This window comes from Andrena cerasifolii, chromosome 13 (assembly GCF_050908995.1).
Source record: "Andrena cerasifolii isolate SP2316 chromosome 13, iyAndCera1_principal, whole genome shotgun sequence".
Lineage (NCBI taxonomy): Eukaryota > Metazoa > Arthropoda > Insecta > Hymenoptera > Andrenidae > Andrena > Andrena cerasifolii.
Window position 1 is genome coordinate 7,446,638 of NC_135130.1, and position 13,948 is coordinate 7,460,585.

Sequence of the window (13,948 nt, forward strand, 5' to 3'; positions counted from 1 at the left end):
GAATTCGTAAGATTTTATATTCCACACCCCCCCGTCCTTACGTAATATTTTTTAAATTGCATTTTTTCAGTTAATAAAATTCTTTTAAAGGTTTATATAATTCATTTAACATTGTTTTTTGAGCCACTCATATTGAAAATTAAGTGAAAAAATGTTACATAAGACGCCACCTGACTGCCCCCTTGTAAGAAAACGTAAGAAATTCGCGACCCCCTCCCCAAGGCCTTAATTTAAGAACGACCCCTAAAGTTTAAATTCGCAAATTCAAATGTTGATGTTGCCGTAGGATATAGAACTAAGTAAAATTTGTAGGAATTCATCGATGTATCGGAAATATAGTATTTTTACGTACAGGGCCGCTGCTGGGTTTTATGCCGCCCAAATGCAAAAACAATATTGCCGTCGTTATTAATTTAATATTCTTTAATTAAGAATTTAACATGCAGTGTTTACTTTTATATCTACATATACATAGTTGTACACATTTATCACGCAAAGGAGCTTCGATTACTATTCTTATTAGTCAATATTTTACTTATAATAAACGACCTGCGGCCGCCCCTAGCTTTGGCCGCCCAAGTGCAGAGGCACTTCTGCACCCCCGCCGGGAACGGGCTTATATATTTTTTTTCTAACAGTATATTGTACACTAGACAAAAATATAGTACAATACTATCTGTTATAATACGGTTGGCAACCCTACTTAAATCAGAAATCGATCGGCTGAAAGCAAGGACGCCCAAGACACCCCGCTTTCTAATGATGTAATTCCTGTCTTCGTTGGAAACCGTGTCTAAAGATCGTCGCATTCCATTTGCAATTCACCCTCGAATGGTCAGGTTTCGTCATGGAACTGGCCTGAGATGTTTAAAGCCGAGGTTGCATAGGTCACTTTAATAAATACTGATAAGACCTAGGAAAGTAGAAGGATCTATCTAATCTAGCAAGATAACACCTAATATTTCTTCTACCATATTTCGACTATTTCGAACACGAATAGCCTCTGACCTCTCTCCAGGCTTCTATTATCTTAGAAAGTAGTTACTAGGTAACTATTAGTCAACCCTCCCTCGTTTCCTTGCACCCAAAACTCAACATCCCCTTCCACCCCTAGAAGCTACATCAAATCCAGCCACTTTCCAAGGCCTCACCAACGCGGGCGGCCATTATAAATAGAAATTCAAATTCGACCACTGTCCTGCCCCTCCAGAAGCTACTTATCAACCCTGTAGAAGATTAGCGCGCTCCGAGCAACCACTAGAAAGGCTTCTACGTTTTATTATCAGTAGATTGACGATTGTGATCCTTGTGACCAAAGATTCTCGTATCAGTGCTTGATAATACCACCAGCGCGGCCTCACGTGCCGATCAATATTCATGCAATTCACTCGAAAGCCTCTTGAAAGGTGACTTGCACCAACTGGCAGTCTCCAGTGGCCTATCAGAACACGAGCCGCCATTCTTTGGAGCACCAAGTGGTCGCGCGACACGGAGTCGATAATTAAATCCTCCGAATCGTCCATTAGCCGGTCATAAAAGCTCGAGTCCAAAGGGTGAAGCGTCCCCTCGAAGTCCCTCCGTCGAGAAGCCCTCAACTCCAGATTCCCGCGACCGTAGGTTCAAGGCCTCGGCGTATTCGGCGATCGATTCGATTTTTTTTCCCCTTGATTAATTGCAACGAGGAGGTTTGTAAAGTCGACCTTGAGGCGATGGCGACTATATACGTCGGGAACGTGACCACACTTGGCCGTGTGTGTGAGCGCGCGCGCGCCCCGAAGCCCATCGCTTTGAATTCTTCGGCATTAGACGCTTTGATTGCCTCATTCCGGCATTCGTGGAACGCGAGACTTTCTGGGAAAGGAAGGGGAAGGCTGTGTCTTCTTTTTGGGCGAACAGGTGTAAATTGTCCTTCGAACCTTGCTCGTTTGGGGGTTTTAAATTTAAGTTTTATTCGACGAGGTCTTTTTTTTTATTTAGGAGCTCGGGAAGAGGTGAACTTTTTTTTTAACGTGGAAGCATCTTTTGAGGGTTGGAAAAAATGTTTTAGTTTAGGGAGGAGGTTTTCTTGGTTTGTAGAGGAATGCGGGGGAATTTAGGCAAATTGTGAGTATTTTGGGGTGAATTAAATTATCTTTAATTCTGAAAGTTTTATTATACAGTGGGTGGCCAAATTATTATACTCAAAAGGGTTTGAGATTTTGCAAGTTTAAGCGATGAAACGCATTTTAGAGCTTGCAGTTTCTAGTTTTTGAATCAAGGACTCAATTTTTTTTTACATCCATTATGATACTGTTTTATCAAGATGAAGCGCAGGAAACGAAGTTTCAAAATTTTTTGTCTAGTTTGAACGCATGCATGGGCCAAAAAAAATTTTTTCCGGTAAATCCAAGGAAGAGCTTTTATAGAGCAAACATTTCTCTTTAATTTTGTTGCTTTTGGTTTTGTTGTATGATTTTTATTGATCGAGTTATTCGCGATCAAAGCAAAAAGGCAGTTTTCACTTTGAACACCTATAACTTGCGAACTTATGATCGTAGACAAATTTTCACGAGTGTTTTGGAAAGCTAAGAAAGTTTCCTTTCAGAGTTGCCGATTTAAAAAAAATTTTAATCGTATTAAATCCGTTTTAAAATGATCTCAAAAATTGACGAAAATGTTTTGAGTGTAATAATTTGGCCACCCTCTGTATCAAAGTTGTCTCCATCTCTGCTATATAACCTTTGAAAATAACTATGGAACACGTTCCGTTGTATTCTATAAAATTTAAATTCGAATATATGCCACCTCCTACGTTTGCCCCCAATAAAAATATGCCACGGTGTGAGCTACTCGTTAGAACGCGACCGAGCCGTATTTTTAAACATTTTATGTTGAACATGTGCCAAAAAGGTGATTCCCATCCGAAAGACACTTGCAACTAGGAATCTAACTAGACAGAGCCAAGAGAGCTTGAGAATTTAATGAATGGGGCCAGAAAATAATAACGAACCCAATCGCCTCAATACGAAGAACCAAAAGATTACCTTCCAGTATAATTCTGCTACAAATTTTTGCATCACCCGGTACATAATCAATTCTTATATCTAAAAATCAAAACGCGAACACCCAATTTCCAAGTCTCCCGAATGAGATTCGCGGGACAAAGCGGGACAAACTCTGAGTTACCTTATATACAGGGTGTTTCTCTACCTGTGGTCAATACTCTAGGGGGTGATTAAACAGGCAAAAATGAGCCGAAAATCAAGAGTGACGAAATTGCGGTAAAGGCTTGATTTTCGAGAAAGTTGACTTTGAATTTCAGCTAAATCCGCGCGCCCCTAAGGCGCCTGCGGCCACTCTTGATTTTCGTCTTATTTTTGCCTGTATAATCACCCCCTAGAGTATTGGCCATAGGTGGAGAAACACCCTGTATATAAGGGATTTTTCAGAATTTTCCGAAGTAGATTTTCTCGAATTTAGCTGAAAAAGCGCGTCTACTGCTTTGAGAAATTAATATCTGAGTGAAGACTTTCGCGTACACTATAGCGAATTCGGTACTTCGCACTGACTCTGTGGGGATGCCAGAAAATAAGTGGGATTGGTTGTTTCTGCTAGAGACGAAGACAGCTCTATAAGAATCAACCAATTGAAGTCATTTTCTGGCACCAGCTCAGAGTCAGTGGGCGATTCCGAATTCGCTATAAGTATCAAAATTTTCTGAAATTGCCAAACCTGAAGGTCCCTTTGTTAAACGACAGCCGCACTGTGACCGCGTGGAACGGCATCCAGGAAATAGTCTCGTCGAACTTGGAAACTGTTAAACGACAGTTGCACCCCCGCCAGGTCTGTTCTCTTCTCCCCCAGGGCCTTGTCCCGCAAAAGGACGAAGGATTACGGTTCATCGAGGCAGATAGGCGACGTGGAAGCCGCTATCTGCCCCCCACGAATATCGTAGGATGGGCTAACAGTTGAGGCTGTTGGCTAAAGTTTGATACGGGAATGGAGTGCGTGCAGTATCAATAATTTCTGTTCTATAATAGATAAAAGTAATCTAAGCCACGAAATATGTACTTGGGATAATTTATGTGTCGCGGGGGAGGAGGTGGTTTCTTGAATGAAGATAACTTTCATACCCCGACAAACATTCCTTCTCCGTTTCATTCTTCACAGATTTTGATTCTCCAAACAGTTAAACTATTCAATTCCCTTTAAGAGGAACCACCGCGGTGGGGTAGTTTGTGTCTAATTGATGCTGCAAGTCACGACCCTTCTTTAATGGGAAATAATTTCTTCTTCCTCCTTTCGAGCTCGAAGGGGCGCGCTGCACCCTTATGACGCGGCGTTTAATAGGACAATTATTCCGTTAAGTCGCTGGTATTAATTGGCCGTGGTGTACGCGTCATGAAGCAATTACGAGGGGTGTCGGGAAAGGGTGGCAGCCGTTGGTCACGCTCGATAAGCCTGCGCGCAACGGCAGCCGACTGAATAGCAGGGCTACACCCACTGGTCACAAAAGCAACCGGTGGGATTTCGGCGAGGTCAGGCTGGAATATTTTCGGTCAACCCCCGGCCCGTTCCGGAAATTGGGGGTGTTCCGTAGTCGGCCGGAACGTTTCACGGTGTTTGCCTTCGGGGGCTGGATAAACTTCGTTCCCCGCTGAAGATTGCCAGTCGATTGGAAGCTAATTAACCAGCAAGGGCTGGAATATATTGTCACGCTTCGCTGCTGTGGCGTGCTAGGGGCAAATATTGGCCATTGTTTGAAAGCGGTGTGTGGTTGCTTGAGAATGTTTCGAAATGTTCGCTGGAATTTTGGGCTGGTGGTAGTTTTATTCTAATTGACTTTTAAAGGGAATTCAATGGTCAGTTTTGGTGGACTTTTTGGGGCTTCAACCCTTAACTGGTGACGTCTCATTTTGTGCTATAAACGGTGGCGTGGAGTTTTATAGACCTCTCTTTAATAATTTGACATTGTCAAGCCTAAATTTAATTTTAATATCTAGGTAGTGAAGTTTTTAGTGACTTTGTTACACGCTAGGCGGCTACGCCGCCCCTAAATTCGAACAGTATTCCATTAAACCTGATTAAACGCAGAAAAGGAGGACACCAAATACATATCTGTGTTATTTATAATATCCCCACTTTAAAGCGTTACTGAAAACGTGACAAATTGATAAAAAACGAGATAGATTTAAAAAGGCACCCTTGAATGTTTTGTTCAAAACCACTGAAAGTTGTCTTCGTGGAACATAAATCATATTTCTGCAGGAGACTTTCAGCCTCCACGTCACTGATTTTTTGCTACGTTAGTGGTGCATTTTCTTCTCAGTTTTTTGTGTGTTTTCATATGATTTGGTTTTTTGGTATTCTTTTATTTATTGTTTACGAATTTAATTGGCGTGGGGCAGAGTCCTGCATCTTCCTGAAATTGAAAATGGTCGCCCAGAAATCTCTTTGGGATCGAATCTCCCTGAAATAATCAAGGTCTGAGTTCCTCCGAAAGAAAGCTTGGATGTTCTCCGAAATTGGAGCAAACGGAACCGCGAGAGTCTAGCCAAGGGTCGTTTCGAGTTCCTCCAGCTGGAATTTCGTTCCACATCGAGAACACTCGTTATACTCCTCCCCGACGTCGGCTGTATCGATTGTATCTTCTCCTCGAGAACGCTTTGGAAACAAAAACCGAGGTCCCCGACCTGTGCCCCAGGGTGATCGATTAGCCAAAGCCACGACGTTGAATTACGAACGGAGGAAATCCGGCCTGAGATACTCCATCCCTTTCCTCCTCCGCGTTTGCTCGCGATTGTGTCGCCACTAAATCATCTCTACGATACACTGTACATTTAACAAACTATCGCATGCACCTCCCTACATTTATATACCGCAAACTTAAACCCGGCCCATAAATCCCAAAGAAGCCCTCTGTGACGAATAATTAATCGGAATCAAACCTCCCAGAAATTTGCAAAAAGGAAAACCAGGGGTGGCGAACCTATGGCACGTGCGATAATTTTGCTGGCACATCAATGATTTACAGGCGCTCTCGTTAACATCTGTATATTAATCTAAAATAATTATTAAATGGTTAGGTACACCTACGAAAATATTTTTGGCAAGCTTTCAGCTGTAATACGACGATGTGTATGTAAATTGTCAAGTTATGAGTTAATTCCAGAAATGAGCAAAATATTATTCGTCGTGTGTCGAATCAAATTGCCCCGGGTTAACTTTATTCGTCGAATGAAACAATTAACTGTATTCGTCAAATAATCTACAGTTGAAGTGACTTTTATTTCATCCGTTATTTAAATATTTGTTGTTTAGTTAATGCTCCAACTTGGTTAATTCTTATGAAAAGCTGTCTTAATTTTTACACTTGTCTCAATAAAATTCTGCAATGATTAATTTTCTAATAATTTCTCCCCTATTAAAAACTGCCCGGCGCGTCGGCAATTCGATAAATATTATTCATAAAATCTTGGCACGCGCAGATTTTGGTTCGCCTCTCCTGTACTACTAAGAGGTACTTCAGCACTAGGGAATACAACCCCAGCTGTTTTTTGGATTCCAAAAATCCCGGGATTTGATATAACTAATCCCGAGAATTTGGGGATTTCTTAAAAATGAGAATTACTCTGTGAGCACCTGAAAAATATAAAAATAAACAGAATAAATAAGGATAGTCATTTCATAATAATAAGGACAATAATAATAATAATGATTTATTTAAATAATAATATTAACTCGCAATATAACTAACTAAACTACATTTATTTTTACAATGATATTCTCACGTTGCAAATCGCAACTTGTCTGACCACGTAAAGTCGAAACATAGTAGACAAGTACTCTAGGTGCTTTGCTGTTCCTTCGTTCGGATTCCCAAAAATCTTCATAATGGTTTACTAATATTACCTACTTATTGAGACTTTATTATCCTCCATTGTTCCACTGTTTTTATTGCCAAAAATGATTTTAACTTATTTCTCAGACTAATAATAGAAAGTAACTTCCTCTACTTTAAATAAATATTTAGAATTTTAACACATAATGAATTATTTTAATTACTGAAATTGTCTGCTACCCAATCCCGGGGTTGGTCCCGGAATGCCGGAGATGGACTTTAAAAAATCCCGCAATCCCTGGACCCGCAATCTCCCAGTATCAATTATAATTCATCAGCTCCGTCCACTTTCCCACTAGCACCTGAAGCAAATCGACCAAGAATCCGAACTTGCCGGGACACCTAACTGTACTCGCATTCCAATTACCTCCGACCACAGCCGCCCATCGATAGAGCCACCCCGATCCTCAAGTGCGACCACTCCCCTCCGTCGCACATCCCCCCGGCCCGAAGTGGCCGCGAAGGGACAAATTGTCGGAGGTTAACCCCTTCGCCCTTTGTTCGAGGCGGGCCACCCCGAAGCCCCCAGACGTGGCAGGGAGTAGGGGCACGATTCTAATCTGGTTCGTGATGATCGGTGACAGGTATGCGAAGAGCAGAAGTGCCAGGACGAGGTCTTTCCCCTCTCGATGAACTACGTCGACAGGTTCCTTTCGATCTGCCCGATCAGGAAGTCGCAGCTGCAGCTGCTAGGAACCGCCTGCCTGCTCCTCGCCTCGAAACTGCGCGAACCGTCGCCTCTCACCGCGGAGGTGCTCGTTTTCTACACGGACAACTCCATCACCCTGGATGACTTATGGGTAAGTTCGATCGCGTCGCTCCGCTCGTCGGGCCTGTGCTTTCTGATCGATCGACGATTAAACCGGGCCCCGCGAACTCCGGCCGCGGAATCCTCAGCGCCCTGGCTCGAAATAGTCCATCGGACGATAGCGGCCGATCGCCGGGAGACGCAAAAACGGCACCGCGTAGACGTTATTAAACGGGGGGATAACCGCTGGATCTTCTAATGCAGCCGGTCCGTGGGCCGTTGAGAATCCATCAGTGCATATGTCGTTTGACGGACTGGTTCTATTCTTTTTCTTCCACGGAGATAGTTATTATCCGCGCGGCGGCGGATGCGGGGTCGATCTCGACCCGTGCTGCAGTATGTCAGATTGCTTGTCCTTAGTTGCTGTTAATGTTGCTGCTTTGGGGGAAGTAGCTTCAGCTCGCAACGAACGTAGAATCTAACGTAGAAGCTTGATTGTGTTATGGGGGAAATGGATTAATTAGCAGGTAGCCTGGTATGAGGGTTTGGTCCTTGGGGAACATCATTTTGCTGCGCAATTTCTCGCTGATTCTAGCTTCGGCCAGGGATCAGTGCTTGGGGGTTTGCTTCTTGTGTTCGAGACGTGTAATTTTTGAAGTCGAGCAATTCAGGCATTCAGAGCAAAAACAGGGGCTAACCTAGGTTTTCTGCGAAGTTGAGTTTGTAGCAGTAATGTATTCCAATTGGCTGTACTGTAGTGGCGGATTTAAGAAAAAAGGCCCAGGTGGCAAACGTTCCGAGAGGCCCATTTTTTAGGGAAAATGATGGGGGTAGTTTACTAAAAACGGGCCAAGTGTAGTAGCACTAAAAAATGTAGTGTTTGGATACTTACACGTAAGTGTAATTTTTTTTTGTCCTGGGGCCCTACGTGGGCCTTCTGTGCGGGGTCTAGGTGGCAACTGCGCATCAGCCGCCCTGTTAAATCCGCCACCGCTGTTCTGTCATATAAAATAGGAAAACAATTTTTTTTTCAATGTGGGTCAGTCCGTTTTTGCTCTCAATGCCCTCAATTAGGGTTTGAGGAAAATAGAAGCAACGAGGAATTGGGAGGTGATATTTTATTTCGATTTTGATTATGGAGGCTTGAGTCACCTTCGAATATTTTCTGCTTGATGGACTGAATTGTTTTTAATTGGAAAAATTTATCTCGCATTGATGTAACTCAATTAAAATTTCCTGTGGACTTTTGTCTCATTTTTCTGAATTATTTAGCTGCTGCTCGGGTTCTTTTGTCTGGATTCAATTTTTAATACGGGAAGGTTTATTTCGAAATTGCAATATTGTTGTGTTAGTTTCAAAATATACAATTGAATTACCATCAAGGGCGTGCGGAGACTTTTTTCCGGGGGGAGAGTAAAGGAAAATATACCCTCTTGCTTTTTTTAACCCATTTTGCAGTGCCAATTTAATTAAAAATTTAAAACCGACAGTTAAAAATATTCCCTTTTTAGTATGAACTTAATAAAGATTAGTTTCGAAAAATAAACTTTTTTTTATAAGTCAGGGGAGGCTTTTGCTCCCTTTTGCCCCCCTCCTCCTGTCGAGGGGCTATAAAATATGAATCTTGGATAGAATTTGCAATAGTGCACTCTGCACCTTTCGCACATTATTATACTCTAACTGCACGCAAAGTTTGAACGAGATCGGTGACCCAAAGCTCGCTAACTACCCTCGGTAATACCTTCGGCAAATCGTGTCCCAGGTGATAAGGGAAATCTTGAACGATCGCACCCAATAGTACAGTTATTATTACACCTAAATAAATTCCGGCGGCCCTTCTGTTATTGGCGATAAGGGAAAGAAGGAGAGTCCTGTTAGTAAACACTATAACCTTTCGCTGATAAAATGGTGCGCGTTAATGAAACGCACCGCGCTTATCGGTAATTGCACCTCGCTACACGATAAGTCTCAGGTAGGGCGGCGGTGAGTATCGCGAGTAGGTTTCCAGCGTAGAGTCATGTGGCCCGATACCTTTCAACTTTCCTATCTGGAGAAAAAGATTCCCCAGCGCGATAAATTAACGATAATAAGCGGGTCGGCGTTCTCTGTCCAATCGTAAAGGAAGCGGCTCTCCACTTCAAGGAACCACAGCGCCCAAAGCTTCGGGGTTGGCACGAGCTCTTCGCCACTTCTCCTTCGAAATCTACTTGCACCCGTGCTCTGCGCCGGTTCCCGTCGACAGAAATTAGAAATATTGAATTGTAAATTTTTATAATTTTTATAATTTTTATAATTTTTATAATTTTTATAATTTTTATAATTTTTATAATTTTTATAATTTTTATAATTTTTATAATTTTTATAATTTTTATAATTTTTATAATTTTTATAATTTTTATAATTTTTATAATTTTTATAATTTTTATAATTTTTATAATTCAAAATAGAAATATTAAATTTCTTCAACTGTACAAGCTTCATAACTACATGGAACACTTTATTGCTAGATTGCTACCTGCACTCTTCAGGGTTTCCTTAACGAGATTTAATGTTTTATCGAATCTTCTGAAAGACTCGTTCTATTTACAGTGGCGTGCAGTATTCGACCACCCTTTAAAACAGAATAACTTCTTTAAAATTCATCCAAACTACTTGAGTTTTTTTGAGAACCTAGAAGGATTAGTTTGCTAAATGACGTGCATCGTCGTTTTGATAAAAATTGCAATTTGTCGGAATAGCGAAAAAAATAGTAAATGTCGTTTTTTCAACTTCAATTCTGTGCTCGTACTGAAAATTTAAAAAATGCCTTTTGTAGATTTAAATAAGCCGTATGCGTACTGAAAATTTCATCAAAATCGGTTAACGCAGGTATGAGCTGCAAACAGTTAAAGTTGGTGAAAATCACGCCCTATATTTCGGCAGGTTTCGGGCGAAAACTTAGCAACCTATTCTTTCTAGCTTCTCAAAAAAACTGAAGTCGTCTGGACCAATTCTAAACAAGTTATTCTGTTTTAAAGGGTGGCCGAATACTTTTGTACGCCACTGTATGCAAGTCACGTCACGCCCAGAGATTTGCACTTCCACTGCGTTCCATATAAGAGCGTACCAACGCCCCCACCGATTTGCGACCGATCTGCGCAGCCGCCACGGATCTGACACACGCGATTGGTCGCAGCACTTTCGCGATTGGTCGCAGCACTTTCCCCGCCGGTTCACAACCAATCAACACTGTATCCCTGCGCGAAACGAGTACGTTCTAATGTGGAACACAGTATAGTGCGCCGCTTTTTTTACCCCAAACAATCAAGAATATTAGCGCCCTTCCAAGATTTTTGCCGAAACTTCTAGCACCAGAAATCTCTTTTCTTCTACGATTCTAAGTAAGGTGTCGGCTGGTTTGTCCACACATTCTCCCCAAGTGCCGCGAATCTCCTTTCCTCCCTGGAAACGTATCGCGGCTTGGATCGACCGTGCCCGTATGCTAATGCCATGAAACTTTCATGGGGAAAATTTGCGGCACGCTTCCCTCTTCCAAGCGTTTTCCAGGGCGGTTGAAACGTAGCACTGTTATCTGCATTAAGCGTCTCTATTTTTCGGTTCCTCCTCGAGGAAACGATTAAATGCCCGTCCCCGAATCTCGGCTGGTGATAACCTGTTCCGTGGGCAGCCTTATCGATTATCAGTGGATCCAGCGTGAAACGCGTGTTGGGCTTGTTTTTTAAAGGGGCACGAGAGAGGTTCCTCGGCTTATTTGCCATTCACGTGGCGGGAGATTACATCGGCCACGAAGGCACCTCTGTTTTGTTATTGCGGCGCTTTCTAAATCCGCCGGTCGAGAGACGGTTTGCAAATTTCCGAGGAAAGCTTTGCCACAGATTCGGCGCAGATTCCGTGGAGAGAGGTATCTTTGATCTAACGCACAGTGGAATCAGCCACAACAATTGTAGAGTACTCTGGATTATTCTTGACCCAGTCCAGTTGTTGCTCAAGATTGATTTCGATGCTGGTCGGGCCTGATAGGCTGAACTAGATATCTGTTAACCTTTTTGGTGCCTGCACGATTTGGAGCTAATCTACGTTCACTGCCTCTATTCAATTTGATGGGGAAAAAAAATAATAGTCGAACATTAAAAGACTAGTTTTTTATTATATATTTGAAACTAGTGAGCCTTTGGCTTGAGCAGTAACCCTTCGTGGTCGCACGGGGTGTATCGCACCCCAAGAGCAATTTTCGAGTTAAAAGGTCGCGCCTTTACGACTTCCAAAGGGGACTTATTTAAAAAAAAAATAAAACAAAATTAAAAATTCGCTCTTCTCCCACAAATTTACATTTCTAGAAAAAGACTCTCAGACCACGATTGTATAAGTATTGCGAATGTACAATTATCACTGAAAAGTTAAAAGTTTAAAAAATACGAAAATGGTAACTCAAAAAAATGACGCTGGGGTACAGTGAACCCTGTGCGACCAATTTTTGATTATAAGAACGTGTGACCACGAGGGGTTATTAATAAAAATAAAACTAAACTTAGAAATCTTTCTCCCGCAAAGAAAAAATTAAAAAGTGAGATATATCTGATTCGCTCCAAAACTTCAACATTGTCAAAAATATCACAGTTCCCAATAAGAGGTACCAGATGGATGACACCTTCAGGTAGATTTATTGCAAACCTAATCAAAGCTTTCACAGAACTACGGAGGATCTATTACCAGCTCAATGCAAAGATGTCGTCGCACCTAATCCAAATCCATCACAAAGTACTCCCGACTCCATCACAGACCTGGCTCGAAGCTAAAGCGTTGTCAGCCACGCGCTTCCAACGCGGAGTATCGAAATCTCATACTGTCCCCCTGAAACTGCAACGTGGATTCAGTGCCCCACACATTCACAAGCTCCAACAACCATTCCACAAGTTAAGCATTCCTCGAGCCGATCACAAGGCGAAGGAGCTCGCATTCCGTTCGCGCTAGCGATTAAAACATTCGCGAAAACAGATCCCACCGCGTTTTATTTACTATCTAATCGACCGCAGTTTATCGGCTATTCATTGAAAATCAGACTGCCAAACGGAGTCCGTTCGTTATCAGATAAAGTCACAATGCTGCCGAGTAGATTCCGCTGACCTCGACAGGTATTCCTCGAGTTGCCAAAAAAATTCCAAGCGTCCGCGGGGCTTTTAACCCTTAACTGGTACACTGTTTTTGGCAAACATCACTGGTACACTGGGGTCGTGGCAGACCCCAAATAAAAAAGGACACAGAAATTTGCAAAGTCGACACTTGATCATCCTCAATGAATATTTTGTTCTTAGGTAATGTATAAAATAATAGGAACGTAGAAAGTTAAACTATTAACTATAAAATTAATTAGAAATTCAGTCGACAAACTTAGACAACCAAAAATTTTGCAGCGAACTTTGCGTGCTTGGGGTCCTGTGCGACTCAGGATACCAGTTAAGGGGGTATACCCGTTTGAACCCTCGGAAAATGTATACATTTTGTGGATTTTTTTACAAGTCAACGGTTTGATGCAGATTTCCCGTTTTTTAACTATGTTTACATAGTATTATGAACTACTTATAAAAAAAGTTTCAGTTAAAAAACTATTGTTTTTCGGAAGTTACGGATACATGTCCGAAAGTCTCTCGATTTTAGACGGCTAAACGGTGGCCCTAAAAACTCGCGCTACGTTCAACCAATTCACTTCCAATTTTGCATGCAGAATCATAATAAGATTCCGCATCGTCCAACGAAGGCTTTTTTTTATTTCGATTCCCCGTTTATTATTTATAAAGGAAAAAGGTGGATTTTTCTCTTAGAAAAATTTAACTTTACCTTTGATCTCTCACCATTTCTTTATTTTTCAAAATTTTCAAAATCGCCTTCGTTGGACGATGCGGAATCTTATTATGATTCTGCATGCAAAATTGGAAGTGAATTGGTTGAACGTAGCGCGAGTTTTTAGGGCCACCGTTTAGCCGTCTAAAATCGAGAGACTTTCGGACATGTATCCGTAACTTCCGAAAAACAATAGTTTTTTAACTGAAACTTTTTTTATAAGTAGTTCATAATACTATGTAAACATAGTTAAAAAACGGGAAATCTGCATCAAACCGTTGACTTGTAAAAAAATCCACAAAATGTATACATTTTCCGAGGGTTCAAACGGGTATACCCCCTTAAGGGTTAAATTCACCAGGCGTGCCTTCCTGCTCTACGAGAAGGAGAAACGGGTCAGGCTTCGCCAGGATCACTTAGGAAACTGATGAAAATAATTCCCAACGATAGTGGAAGTGTCTCGCACCGAATTCTCGAGCGCA

The 13,948-nt window shown here is 41.9% G+C and overlaps 1 protein-coding gene across 4 annotated transcripts in view; it reads left to right on the forward strand.

The window, feature by feature from the left end:
* Cycd (cyclin D) overlaps nt 1-13,948 on the forward strand; it is a 76,824-nt gene that overhangs the window by 17,493 nt on the left and 45,383 nt on the right. For 3 of the 4 annotated variants that reach the window (XM_076826049.1, XM_076826046.1, XM_076826047.1), the window contains exon 2: nt 7,465-7,680. The exons of the other annotated variant lie outside the window; for it this stretch is intronic. In XM_076826049.1, coding sequence (XP_076682164.1) covers nt 7,510-7,680 — 171 coding nt within the window. In that variant the 5' untranslated portion in view covers nt 7,465-7,509. The remainder of the gene's footprint in view (nt 1-7,464; nt 7,681-13,948) is intronic. 4 annotated transcript variants of the gene reach the window in all.